Here is a 14,474-nt window from a genome sequence, read left to right as displayed (position 1 = left end):
GGCTTGAGCCACCGCGCCCGGCCGCATCCAAGTTTCTTAATAGCAGAATAGTTTTGTTTCTGTTTTGTTGTTGTTGTTGTTGTTGTTTTTTGAGACAGGGTCCCACTTTTTTGTCCAGGCTAGGGTACAGTGGTGCCATCATAGCTCACTGTAACCTCAAACTCCTGGGCTCCAGTGATGTTCCCACTTCAGCCTCCCAAGTAGTGAGACTAGAGATGTGTGCCACCATGCCCAGCTAATATTTTATTATTATTATTATTATTATTATTAGGTAGAGATAGGGTCTTGCTATGTTGCCAGTGCTGGACTTGAACTCCTGGACTCAAGTGATTCTCCTCCCATCTTGGTCTCCCAAAGTGCTGAAATTATGAGCCACCATTCTCAGCCTCTTATTTTGTTTTTTGAGACTGAGTCTTGCTCTGTCACCCAGGCCAGGCCAGAGTGGAATGGTGCGATCTCAGCTCACTGCAACCTCCACCTCCTGGATTCAACTGATTCTCCTGCCTCAGCCTCTCAGTAGCTGGGACTACAGGTGTGTGCCACCACGCCCGGCTAATTTTTGTATTTTTAGCAGAGACGGGGTTTCACCATAGTGGCCAGGCTGGTCTTGATCTCTTGACCTTGTGATCCACCCGCCTCAACCTCCCAAAGTGCTGGGATTACAAGCGTGAGCCACAGTGCCTGACTAGAAGGGTGAACATTAAAGACTGACAACCCCACATGCTGGAAAGCATGTGAAACAAGTGGAACTCTTATACCTGACTGGTGGGAATTGTAAAATGGTACAACCACTTTGGAAAACTGCTTGGCAACTCCTTATAAAGTTAGACATACCCATAGCCAAGGGTGACAGCACCCGCTTATAGTCCCAGCTATTCAAGAGGCCAAGGCTGCAGTGAGCTATGATTGTGCCACTGCATAGCCTGGGGGACAGAGAGACCTTGCTTCTAAAAAAAAAAAAAAAATTAAGTTAAACATACCCAGAACGACCCAGAAATTCCAATCCTGTATTTCCTCAAGGGAAATAAAACATGCCCACAAGGACTTGTACAAGAATGGTTATAGCAACTTTGCTCATAATAGCCAAAAATTGAAAGCAATACATATCAATCAACTGGCGAATGCATAAACTATTCAATGGAATGCCTCTCAATGACAAACACTACTAACTTCTGGTTCACGCAGACCCAACAGAGTACCTATCACCTTCATTTTTATAGTGTCAGAAGTAAGAGGAGTGGTTGCTGATTCGGTGGGAGAGGGACTGGAAAGAAACAGGCCACTCTTCTGAGTGATGGAAATGCTCTACGTCCTGATTGGGTGGTAGTTACACAGCTGTGTACATTTACCAAAACTCATCAAATTGTCCACTGGGGGGAAAAAAACTATTATTTTTTATTTATTTATTTTTTTGAGACAGAGTCTCACTCTGTCGCCCAGGCTGGAACCGCTCACTGCAAGCTCTGCCTCCCAGGGTCACGCCATTCTCCTGCCTCAGCCTCCCGAGTAGCAGGGACTACAGGCGCCCGCCACCACGCCCGGCTAATTTTTTGTATTTTTAGTAGAGACGGGGTTTCACCGTGTTAGCCAGGATGGTCTCGATCTCCTGACCTTGTGATCTGTCAGCCTCGGCCTCTCAAAGTGCTGGGATTGCAGGCGTGAGCCACTGCGCCGGGCAAAAAACTATTATTTTCACTGTACGAAAACTTCGCCTCAACAAAAAACAAACTAGAAAAATTAAAAAAGGGGGGAGGGGCTAGCGACGTTGAAAAGTAACACTAAACGATGTAAGTTTTTAATAATTGGGGTAAGCCTTTTTTTAAAAACGTATAGTAAAGAAAACATTTCAAGAAGGTCTGCTGGGTTCCGTGACTAAACAAAGATATTAAAAAGCCCTGAATCCAGTTTGGGCAACGTAGTGAAGCCCTGTCTCTACAGAATTTTTTTAAAGTTAGCCAGGCGTGGTGGTGCGCGCCTATAGTCCCAGCTACTCGGGAGGCTGAGGTGGGAGGATGGTTTGAACCCAGTAGGTCGAAGCAGCAGTGAGCAGTGAGCAGCGGTCGGTGCCCACTGCACTCCAGCCTGAGCGAGACTGATACCTTGTCTCAAAAAACAAAAACAAAACCAAAAAAAGCCGCAGGAGTTCTGGGGGAGATTTCCCGCAGCCCAGTATCGCCAGGGGCCCAGCATCACCCCCTGGGCTCCGCCGCCCACTTCTGCCCTTCACCTGAGGTGAGCGCCCCCACCGCTCCACCCCTTCTCATCTCGCGTCGCCGTCCCGCCTATTTTCCCTCTCACACCCATCTTTTGAACCGTCCCTTCACCTTTCAATCAATTCAAATATCGCAAGGAGCAAACCAATCGCAAGCCTAGTTGAGTGGAAGGGGCGGGATCTTCCACGGAAGTGTTGGTTAAAGCCCCTCCAATCAGCGGCTCCGTGCGGAAAGTTTGAATTTCGTGGAGGCTCGGGTTGTGAGGGTTCCTGCTTCGGAGTCGGCGGTGGTCGTCCAGAACGAGTGTTTTTTACTTTTTGTTTGGTTGAGGTTTCACGCTAGAAGGTGCCTCAGGTAGGTGGGTGCTGAAGAGCTGGACGGAGAGCGCTGGCCCGCTTCCGTTGAAGGTCTAGAAGGGTCTGAGGACCGGGGACTGCGAGCGTCGGAGCCAGTCAGAGGCAGGCTCCTTTAGGAGGGTGTTGCCTGCTCTTCCTGAAGCTGATAACGCGAACCTTTAGAAGAGTCCGTATGTTTGTCGTGACCTCTGTAGAAGTCAGTGTTTCACCACCGGGGCGTAATTGGCCTTTGGGGTGAAACTGTTCTTCACTAGCTCCGACATTAAATTTCCGTAGCGCTTCCCAGGTCCCATGGCAACTAAAAACGCCCGGTTGAGAACCTCTAGTCAAGCAAGATTAACGCATTCTAGACTTTCAAGCTGGAGGAAACGCCACTCAGCCAAACAAAATTTAGGTGTGTGTGAAGAGTCGGGGTGCCTGGCTTGGGATCCCGGCTTCACCACCTTTTAGATATGCTGATGTGAGCTGTTAATTGACCTCATCTGTATCAGAGCGATAATAGTAACTATCTTTCAGGGTTATTCTGATAATTATACCTTTAATGTTGTCCTCGCTCGCTCTTTCTCTTGCTGTGGATAGTGCTGTCCTGTATTTAATACATAAGTCTTAATTTTTCTTCAATCTTCAGCGAATTAATACTGCAGGAGATAAATAGTGGAAAAGAGTTCTTTATGAAAAGCACAGTCCATTGTCACTTTCCTTGGGTCTTAGAGGAGAATGTTATTAGCGTGCAGGTCAGATTCTCATTTTTTATATTTTGTCGATTGCTTAGAATGATGTAACAATTTGTTACATTACTTGTGCCAATTTTCCTATTGTCTGGAGTTTTCTAGTGGATTTAGTTAATTCTTGTTGAAGAGTATACCATAGTGTGCCTATCACAGAGCCTCCCCCCTTACCTTTTTTTTGTTTTTTGTTTTTTAACTGCCAAGACTTCTGAGAATCAGTATCCTTTCTCCAGTTTGGCTTGGTAGTTCTCTATACCAGCTACCCAGATGACCCCCTCAAACTTTCCAGTTTTCTTTGTTCTCCCCAGCTGGACCCACTGGCATCGTCTTTATTGTCCTCTTTTGTTTTGCTTGAATACATTCTCAAAGATCTTTCCAAGAAAAAGGCATGTGCCAAGTAAACTATATGATTTCGTGCGTGTGTGTGTGTGTATGTGTGTATGGCTTTTCTTTCTTAAAATTTATAGAGATGGAGTCGTGTTATGTTGCCCAGGCTGGTCTCAAACTCCTGGGCTCAAGCAATCCTCCTGCCTTGGCCTCCCAAAGTGGTAGGATTATAGGCCTAAGCCACCCTGCCAGCCTAAACTGTATGATTTCTTGTATGGATGAAAATAATGGAGGAAACTGATAGGGTTATTGTGAACTATATATTTGGTCTTGTTCTGTTTTCTGGTAAACTACTACTAAAATCCTTGGAGTCTTCGAAGTGGTATCTTTTTGTATGCTAATGATTGACTGATAGCTGGATGCCTCTCAGTAGCTTCTGGATTGAGGCTGGTCACTAGACAGACCAAGGCAGGATTAGAGAGTTGGGATTTTCAGCCCCACCTCACAACCTCTGGGGAGGGGAGAGGAGCTGAAGGTTGACTTGATCACCAGTGGCCAGTGATTTAATCACTCATGCTTATGTAATGAAGCTGCCATAAAAAACAAAAAAAAAAACACCTGTGTTTGGAGAGCTTCTTAGGTGAACACATGAAGGTTCCTAAACGGTGGTGCTACCTGAGAGAGCATGGAAGCTCCTTGTTCCTTTCCACATACTTTGCCCTGTGCCTCTCTATCCAACTCTATCTGTATCTGGCTGCCTATTGATTATCTCTACATGACTAATAGGTACCTGGTGTGGGGTTTTTGTTTGTTTTTTTTTTTTTTTTTGGCTTTAGAGGAAATGTTAGACTACCTGCATTCGTCATCATGGGTAAGGAAACAGTTCTGTACATGGTCCTTCACTTAACCTATTTTCACCTTTAGTTCACGCTTTTCTTTTTGCAGTGTTCTCTAAGCCCAGAGCCTCTTTTATTCTGGACTATAGCTTCCTGGCTTTCTCTTCATCGGTCAAGCAAGTTCCTATTTAAAACCCCCCAAATAGGTAGCTTCTTATGCTCTGATAATCTTCTTCCCACTTTTCAGTGTTACATATTTCTTTCATTGCACATTTTATATTTTTATTTCAGAAGGCCCTGAAGTGGGACAGGAGATGAACTATAATCTTAATTTTTTAAATAATGAAAATTCATGTAAGTTGGGTTTTGTCCTTTTCCTTGACAGGATGTCTTCATCACATTTTGCCAGTCGACACAGGAAGGATTTAAGTACTGAAATGATTAGAACTAAAATTGCTCATAGGAAATCACTGTCTCAGAAAGAAAACAGACATAAGGAATACGAACGAAATAGACACTTTGGTTTGAAAGATGTAAACATTCCAACCTTGGAAGGTAGAATTCTTGTTGAATTAGATGAGACTTCTCAAGAGCTTATTCCAGAAAAGGCCATCGTTAAGCCAAGTAAGTAAAAGTCTGTTGTAATTTTAAGTACTTTGAAGAGTGAATAATAGTTGGTTTAATGCCTGTGTGAGTAAAAAACCCTGGCCAGAAGAATTTTGAAATATCATTCTATAAATAACTTTTCTTTTTTGGTCTTTTTCCTTTTTTTCTTTCTTTCTTTTTTTAATTACAAGAGGCAGGGTCTCACTGTCACCTGGGCAGGAATGCAGTAGTGTACTCACTGTAACCTCAAATACCTGGGCTCAAGGAATTCTCTTGCCTCAGCCTCCCAAAGCGTAGGGATTACAGGTATGAACCACCACGCCTGGCCCCTTAACCTGTTTTCTACAACTAACTACTGTCTTTAAGGCAAAGCCATTTACCTATGGAGTATTATAACACTTTATATTGCCTCATAGAAATCCTAAAGTTCTTATGGAGCTTGGGTAGGGTAAGTGTTAATAAGATAAACTGATAAGCAATGTAAAAATAGAATAATTAAAGTATCCATGAAATGAGAGTACTTTGTCAATGGAAACATTACTAAGAAGAGCAAAGAATCCATCCTTGCAGTTTGCCCAGAAGGATTGGGACCATTAGGATGGAGGGAACCAACTAAAGAAGAAAGGAATAATCTCAGAAAAAGATGAAAATAGAGCATCTTAGAAGGCAAAGGATGCTACAGAGAAGAGAAAGGGAACTGAAAAATGACTTGTGTTTAGTCAGGAGTCACCCTACTCCTATTTGTTGTGTTCATATAGCAGGCATTAGGAGCTAGATGGCATTGAATAATGCTAGGATAAATGGGGAATGGCAGAAAGAACCAAACATTTTTTATTTGAGAAAGGGTAGTAGTGTTACCTCCTAAGTCATCTCCTTGCCTTTACTCTTGTCCTCTCAAATGCTCCATTTCTTAATCAAAAATATTTCAAATAAAAGTCAGTCAGTATGACTTTTTTTTTTTTTTTTTTTTTTTGATTTTGTTTTTTTTTTTTTGAGGCGGAGTTTCACTCTTGTTGCCCAGGCTGGAGTGCAATGGCACGATCTCGGCTCACCACAACCTCCGCCTCCCAGGCTCAAGCAATTCTCCTCCCTCAGCCTCCCTAGTAGCTGGGATTATAGGCATGCGCCACCACGCCCAGCTAATTTTGTATTTTTAGTAGAGACGAGGTTTCTCCATGTTGGTCAGGCTGGTCTCGAACTCCTGACCTCAGGTGATCCACCCACCTCGGCCTCCCAAAGTGCTGGGATTACAGGCGTGAGCCACTGCGCCCGGCCTCAGTATGACTTTTGTCAGTATGACTACTGTCAGTATGCTATGAACTATGTCAGTATGCTATTAAAATATCCTTTATTTCCCATTTGCAAAGGCTTAGAGGTAGGAGTGTGCCTGATATGTTTTAGTGAATGCAAGTAGGTAACTGGGTATAAAAGAATGAGCAAGGGTGATAGATTGCATAGAATCCTAAGGACCATCATTATAAGGACATTGACTTTTACTCTGAAATGAGAAGCCATTAATGAGTGTTTATGTAATCTGATTTATATTTTAAAAGGATCACTTTGGAGTCAGGCCTGTAGCCCTAGCTACTCCAGAGGCTGAGGCAGGAAATCTGGAGCTCAGGAGTTTGAAGCTTAGTGTGCTACGATGGTGCCTGTGAAAGGCCACTGCACTCTGGCCTGGGCAACACATGGAGATCCTGTCCCCTAAAAAAATAAAAATAAGAAAAAAAAGGATCAGGTCGGGCGCAGTGGCTCATGCCTGTAATCCCAGCACTTTGGGAGGCCGAGGCGGGTGGATCATGAGGTCAGGAGTTCGAGACCAGCCTGACCAACATGGTGAAAGCCTGTCTCTACTAAAAATACAAAAATTAGCTGGGTGTGGTGACATGCACCTGTAATCCTAGCTACTCAGGAGGCTGAGGCGGGAGAATCGCTTGAACCCGGGAGGTGGAGGTTGCAGTGAACTGAGATCACACTATTGTACTCCAGCCTGGGTGACAGAGTGAGACTCCATCTCAAAAAAAAAAGGATCACTTTGGCTGCTGTGTTGAGAATAGATTGTAGGGTAGTATGTATGACATCAGGGAGAGTAGTAAGTAGACTACTGCAATAATTTAGTTGATATTAAGTATTAAAAGACAAGGGGCTGGTCGTGGTGGCTCATACCTGTAATCCCAGTTCTTTGGGAGGCTGAGGCCCATGGATCATGCGGTCAAGATATCAACACCATCCTGGCCAACATGGTGAAACCTCATCTCTACTAAAAATACAAAAATCAGCTGGGCATGGTGGTGCGCACCTGTAGTCTCAGCTACTTGGGAGGCTAAGGCAGGAGAATCACCTGAACCCAGGAGGTGGAGGTTGCAGTGAGCCGAGATCATGCCACTGCACTCCAGTTTGGTGACGGAGGAAGACTCTGTCTCGAAAAAAAAAAAGAAGGGAAAACTAGTAAAGAACCAAGGAACAGTGCAAAGTAATGTAAGGCGATAACCAGGAGAGCGTGCTATCCTAGAAACCGAATAGAAAAGTGCATATCAAGGAGAGACTAATTAACTATGTTAGTCAGTACTGCTTGTTAGATCAAGTATAATAGAGATGAGAATTTGGACTTCACCACTGTGGAGGTCACTGGTGATCTTGAATAGTTTTGGTGGAGTGAGATTCAGGGAGTGAAAGTCAGATTGGAATGGGTGAGTATAATCAAACCTTTAGATATAATTTATAGTCTATAGAAAACATGGGGCCTAGAGGAATGAGTAAATAAACAAATATAGCTTCCAAGGACATTCAGTAGGAAAACTGACTACCTTTTGTCAGTAAGACAGAATCTGTTTTGTCAGACAGATCTGTTTTAGATGAAGAGATTTAAAAAGACATCCACATAAAATGCGTTGATCTTACTTGGTTCTTGATTTAAATAAATAGATGGTTTAAAAGACCTCTTTGAAACAGAGAAGTTTAAATCTGGATCCTGTAATAGATAACAAGGAATTACTGCTGATTTTGTTAAGTGTGATGATGATATTGTGGCTGTGAAAGGAAATGTCTTCATTTTATTTTTTTATTTGTTTTATTTTTTGAGACGGAGTTTTGCTCTTCTTGCTCAGGCTGGAGTGCAGTGGTGTGATTTCAGCTCACCGCAACCTCTGCCTCCCGGTTTCAAGTGATTCTCCTGCCTCAGCCTTCCCGAGTAGCTGGGATTACAGGCATGCACCATCACGCTTGGCTAATTTTGTAGTTTTAGTAGAGACAGGGTTTCTCCATGTTGGTCAGGCTGGTGTTGAACTCCCGACCTCAGGTGATCCACCCACCTCGGTCTCCCGAAGTGCCAGGATTTCAGGCGTGAGCTACCGCTAGCCGGAAATGTCTTTGTTTTTTAGAAGTATATACTAAAGTATTTAGAGATGAAATCTTCTAAGCATAATTTGTTTTAAACAACTGCAGCAAAATGTTCATAAATATTGAATCTGGGTAATAGGTATATGGGGTTCATCAGAATTCTGTTTGTGTGTATATTAGAGGTTTTTCATAATTTTGAAAAATTAAGAGAGGGAACATAAAGAGTGTTAGAAATAGGCTGGGCGTGGTGGCTCACACCTGTAATTCCAGCACTTTGGGAGGCCAAGGTGGGTGAATCACCTGAAGTCAGGAGTTCAAGACCAGCCTGGCCAACATGATGAAACCCCATCTCTACTCAAAATACAAAAATTAGCCAGACGCAGTGGCGCATGCCTGTAATCCTAGCTACTAGGGAGGCTGAGGCAGGAGAATTGCTTGAACCCGGGAGGTGGAGGTTGCAGTGAGCCAAGATTGCACCACTGCACTCCAGCCTGGACAACAGAGTGAGACTCTGTCTCAAAACAGGCCAGGCGCAGTGGCTCATGCCTGTAATCCCAGCACTTTGGGAGGCTGAGGCGGGTGAATCATGAGGTCAGGAGTTCGAGACTAGCCTGGCCAAAATGGTGAAACCCCGTCTCTACTAAAAATACAAAAAATTAGCTGGGCATGGTGGTGGGTGCCTGTAATCCCAGCTACTCGGGAGGCTGAGGCAGGAGAATCACTTGAACCTGGGAGGCCGAGGATGCAGTGAGCTGAGATCATGCCGCTGCATTCCAGCTCAGGCAACAGTGCGAGACTCTGTCTCAAATAAATAAATAAAAGTGTTGATAGTAGAGATACAGGTAACTCTCTTGAAGAATTTTGCCTTAAATGGGACTAGAGAAATAAGTGCTAGATGAGGATGTAGGTTGGGAGAAATTATTGCATGTTTGTAACTTCATAATGGCAACAATTCAGTAGAGGAAAAAATAAATGCGTGAGAGGATAAGTTACTGGAAGAATGTCCTTGAATAGGTGAGAAGGAATGGAGTACATATATTATAATAAATAGCACCTATAATTGTATTAGTTATCCCAAAACTTAGCAGCTTAAAAGAATAAACATTGATTATTTCATACAATTTTTGTGGGTCAGGAACTTGGGTATGGCTGAGCTGGGTGATTCTGAAGGTAACAACCAAGATGTCATCCAGAGATATATCTGAAGCCTTAACTGAGACTGGAGGATGTGCCTCCAAGATGACTGACTCACATGAACAGCAAGTTGATGCTGGCTTTTGGCAGGAGGCTGTAGTTCTTTGTCATGTGGACACCTCCATAGGACTACTTGAGTCTTCGTAAGGCCCCACATGGCACCTGGCTTCTCCCAGAGCAAGCGACTCTTCAAGAGAGAGCAAGGCAAACACTACCTGGTTTTAGAAGTCATATTCCATTATTCCTGTGATACTGTCTTGGTCACACAAGTCAGCCCTATTCAGTGTGAGAGGGGATGACACAGGGCAAGACTACCAGGAAGTGAGGATCAGTAGAGGGCAGCTTGGTTGCTGGCTATCATACAAGTTAGTTAATTTAAAAGTGAAGCATAGCAAGCAGTTAATATTTGAACACATGAAGGCAAAATGAATACAAATTTTAAAAGACTAGGGGTTGAAAAAACTTGTGGTTAGAGTGCTAAAGAATTAACAAGAAATATTAAAAGCATTTCCTTTTGTGCGGAGAGGTCTTGCTGTGTTACTGAAGTTGAACTTGAACTCCTGGGCTCAAATGATCCTTCCGCCTCAGCCTCCCCAGTAGATGGGACTACAGATGTGTCACTGTGCCTGGCTTATTGAAAACATTTTTTTTTTTTGAGATGGAGTCTTGCTCTGTCGCCGAGGTTAGAATGCAAAGGCGCGATCTTGGCTCACTGCAACCTCCATCTCCTGGGTTCAATCAATTCTCCTACCTCAACCTCCCAAGTAGCTGGGATTCCAGGTGCCTGCCACCACGCCCAGCTAATTTTTGCATTTTTAGTAGAGATGAGGCTTCACTACGTTGACCAGGCTGGTCTCGATCTCCTGACCTCAGGTGATCCGCCCTCCTTGGCCTCCCAAAGTGCTGGGATTACAGGCGTGAGCCACTGCGCCCGGCCTGAAAGCATTTTTTAGCAGCAGTTGAAATGACACAAAAATAATTGTTTATACGTTTGCATAACTTTTCATCTGAAATGTGTTATATACTGTGTGGTTTTGGTTTTTTTCTGCCTAGGGGCAATGAAAACTATTCTAGGTGATCAACGAAAACAGATGCTCCAAAAATACAAAGAAGAAAAGCAGCTTCAAAAATTGAAAGAGCAGAGAGAGAAAGCTAAACGAGGAATATTTAAAGTGGGTCGTTATAGACCTGATATGCCTTGTTTTCTTTTATCAAACCAGAATGCTGTGAAAGCTGAGCCAAAAAAGGTAAATTTAGTGTCTTAATATAAAGGAATAGTTTTTTATTTGGAATTTTCTTCAAGACATTAAGTGACTAAAATAACCCCTTTCCCTTAGTCTCTTTATTAACTGGTTGGTAAAAGGTGGGAATGACATAATAGTAGCTCACAAGAATGAAAATCAGGTCCCTTAAGATAGCTGTAGGTAAGCTGAGATAGGATAAAACTAGGAAAATGGGTAGAACCAGGCTAAAACAATGTTGTGCAAAGGATTTGGTGTTTATCCTGTAGGTTATGCAGAATCAGGAGAAGTTTATAAATGAGGGTAGTGCCATTGTCAAATTAATAATTCAGGAAAATACCATAGCCCTAAAGATTTTGGTCTGGAAAGAGAAACATTTATAGATAGGGAGACCAATTGTGAGACTATTGTAATAGAATAGATGGAAAGGGGCAGTGGGTTTTAAAAGGAAACAATAGGTGTAAGACATCTAAATAAAGGCATTTGACAGGACTGGTGGCCAAGTAGATGGTGAGGGGTAAAGGAAATTGAAAAAGCAGAGAGAAGCTCTGCTGCTAAAAGAGATAAGATAAGAAAAGGAACAGGCTTAAGTGGGTGCATGTTAATAACCTTTTAAAAAATCTTAAACTTGTGTGGGCCACCTAGATATTAGCAAACATTTGGAAAGCAGAATGGAAATCGGTGCTAAGATGTTGATTTAGGATATAATATTGGGAGTATGGATGGGTGTTTAAGCTGTAGGACTAAGTGAGACCATTCCAATAAGGATATATAAAATTATGAAAAAGTGGGCTCTAGAGAGCACCTTTAGGTAGGCAGAAGTCCGGTACCAGGCTGAGGACTGGTCAGAGAGGCAGGAGAACTAAAAGAGAGGATAGAAGCTCATATTAATGATGATTCCAATACCTGGAAAATATGGTTTGAAATTTCTTTCTCACTGGGAAATATGAGTAATTTTTGAAGTTACTAACTTAATTTAAATCAAGCTAGAACCAGAAAAAGGAATTTAAGTATCTTTTTGCTATAAGAGATTAAGGATAAAATTTAACTTTAAAATGGGAACTTTATTTTGTAATAAGTTATGCAAGTAAACCTTTACCAGTTCATTTTTTTTTTTTAAGTTTATCTTCTTTTGACTATTCTAAGGCTATTCCATCTTCTGTACGGATTACAAGGTCAAAGGCCAAAGACCAAATGGAGCAGACTAAGGTATAGTTGATAGCAGATAATTGTTACTAAAATGATAAAGTGTACTTTTTTAGTAAGTAAATTCATTTTCAATCTAGTATCAGAATCAAACATAATGATTAATTTACTAGAGTTAACAGGTACCAAAGTCACTGTTCTTGGTATGGTGACGTAGAGCAATTTCACTTAAAATATTTGCTCCAACATTCCTTATGAGATCCATGGCAAACTGTCTTTGTGTCACACTCTTGTTTACTGGGCTCCTATTATGCATTCCAAGTTACCTGCATGAAATGCAGATGGGGAGGAAAGCACACAGGGTAGGTGTTATAAACTTATGGGTCTTCAAAATACTGTAATAGAGATATTAGGAGGGTTACTAAAACAAAGTGAAGTGGGCAAGAAGGGAAATAGTATACTTCTTTATCAGATGAGGAAGCTAAGTTCCATATATGCATATATATTTTGCATTGCTATGATGTACCTGGTGTTGTAGGCTTTTGGATATAATAAACTAAATTCCCTTTGTGGAACTTACATGTAAGGCTTTAAGAAAAAATAAATACATAATATGTCAGAAGATGATAAGTATTATGGAAGAGATGGGGAGATGGGGTGTACTAGAAGTAGGTGTGGGGTAGAATTTTGATTGGGCAGTTAAGGAAGGCCTCCCTGAGATGAAAGCCTTTTGAGTGAAGTCATGGATAGTGGAGGAGAGACCATGGGAAAGAGCTTTTTATCCAGGAGAAGCATTTCCTAGGCAAAATTAGAAGGTCTTGAAGTGAAAACATGTCTAGGAGTGTTTAAGGACCTTCAGAAGGCAAGTTATAGTTAGCTGTTTTTAAAAGCTTGGGTTATTCGCATTTTCTTAGTTCTGTGATTCTGAAAAAGGATGTAACCTTTTTTGGAAGCTTAAGGGAAAGCTTTTCTTTCTCATTTTATTTGGGGTAGTTTTTTGTTGTTGGGTTATTTACAGTGATCAGATTTCAGATGAGGAATCAATTTACAGATTAAAAATATGATGGTTTGATTCATTATGCAATTAAATCATGTAGCACCTAATCTCTTAAATAGATTGATAATGAGAGTGATGTTCGAGCAATCCAACCTGGTCAAAGACAAACTTCTGAAAAGAAAGTGTCAAACAAAGAGAAAAAAGGTAGGAATATTAGCAATTACTATAAATCCTCTGAGGCTACCATGGCCATAATTTTTTTTAAGTGTCCAGAAGGTCAACTGGAATTTATTTGTTTGCGACAGAGTCTTGCTTTGTCGCCGAGGTTGGAGTGCAGTGGCGCAATCATAGCTCACTGGAGCCTCCACCTCCTGGGCTCAAGTGATCCTCCCACCTCAGCTTCCTGAGTAGCTGAAACTACAGGTTTGCCACCATGCCCAGCTGATTTTTATATTTTTTGTAGAGACGGGGTTTCACTATGTTACCCAGGCTGGTTTCGAACTGCTGGGCTGAAGTGATCCTCCTGCCTCCTGATTAGCTGGGACTACAGGCATGCACTACCGTGCCTGGCTTCACAGCCGTAATTTAATAACTACAAGGGACATTCAGTTTGGTTATTTTTTTTTTCCCCACAGTCGTGCAGCCTGTAATGCCCATGTCGTTGAGAATGACTCGATCAGCTACTCAAGCGGCAAAGCAGGTTCCCAGAACGGTCTCATCTACCACAGCAAGAAAGCCAGTCACAAGAGCTGCTAATGGTAAAAACTATTCCTTGATCAGTGACTGAACTAGAATATTTGGTCCTTGAGGTTTTTGTGTTCCATTTCAAAAATCAACAAGTACTTCTTTGAGTAGGAGAGAAGGAAACGGGAAATTCTAATACCTGAAAATAGATTCTGTGCCCTGACTTCTGGTTGGCACACAATGGGTGCCCAAACATTGAAGAACTTAATTAGTATAAGCAGTGTTTCAAAGTGAAAAATTAATGCTCCCAATAAATCACAGTTCATTTATTTGGTGCAATATAATGTAGCCATTAAGAACAGTATTATTAAAGAACACTCAGTGACGTGGTTCATGATATATTATGTGGGCAAAGAAGAGCATGTCAAACTCTGAACAGTAGGATCGCAATTCTAAAAAGCAGTTTGTGAATATGTGGACATAGGACTGGAAAACCATACCCCGAAGTGACAACTGAGTAATGGAATCCTGGGTGATTTGTCATTGTTGTTGTTTGTAGTTTTCTGTATTTTTCTAATTGTCTGTAATAAATATGTACAGGCTGAGCAACCCTAATCAAAACATCCAAAATCCTGAACACCAACATGACATGACATTCAAAGGTCATATGCTCAAAGGAAATGCTCACTGAAGCATTTCAGATTTTTGTATCAGGTATGCTGAACCTATAAGTATAATGTAAATATTCCAAAATCTGGAATCTAAAATATCTCTGATCTCAAGCATTTTGGATAAGGGATACTCAAT

At 41.9% G+C, this 14,474-nt stretch overlaps 1 protein-coding gene across 4 annotated transcripts in view; it reads left to right on the top strand.

Moving 5' to 3' along the window:
- The first annotated feature begins 1,991 nt into the window (after nucleotides 1-1,991).
- Nucleotides 1,992-14,474, top strand: part of DLGAP5 (DLG associated protein 5) — a 43,304-nt gene continuing 30,821 nt past the window's right edge. The window contains exons 1-7 of one of the 4 annotated variants that reach the window (XM_025391057.1): nucleotides 1,992-2,567; nucleotides 2,856-2,963; nucleotides 4,846-5,084; nucleotides 10,653-10,846; nucleotides 11,987-12,049; nucleotides 13,103-13,187; nucleotides 13,619-13,741. In XM_025391057.1, coding sequence (XP_025246842.1) covers nucleotides 4,847-5,084; nucleotides 10,653-10,846; nucleotides 11,987-12,049; nucleotides 13,103-13,187; nucleotides 13,619-13,741 — 703 coding nt within the window. In that variant the 5' untranslated portion in view covers nucleotides 1,992-2,567; nucleotides 2,856-2,963; nucleotide 4,846. Of the gene's footprint in view, nucleotides 2,568-2,855; nucleotides 2,964-4,582; nucleotides 5,085-10,652; nucleotides 10,847-11,986; nucleotides 12,050-13,102; nucleotides 13,188-13,618; nucleotides 13,742-14,474 lie in introns of those variants that run through there. The other 3 variants (XM_025391056.1, XM_025391058.1, XM_025391055.1) reach the window with 3 other exon arrangements.

This window comes from Theropithecus gelada, chromosome 7b (assembly GCF_003255815.1).
Source record: "Theropithecus gelada isolate Dixy chromosome 7b, Tgel_1.0, whole genome shotgun sequence".
NCBI classification, from domain to species: Eukaryota; Metazoa; Chordata; class Mammalia; order Primates; family Cercopithecidae; genus Theropithecus; species Theropithecus gelada.
The sequence above is the reverse complement of the archived record's forward strand: the minus strand, read 5'-3'. Positions and strand labels throughout refer to the sequence as shown.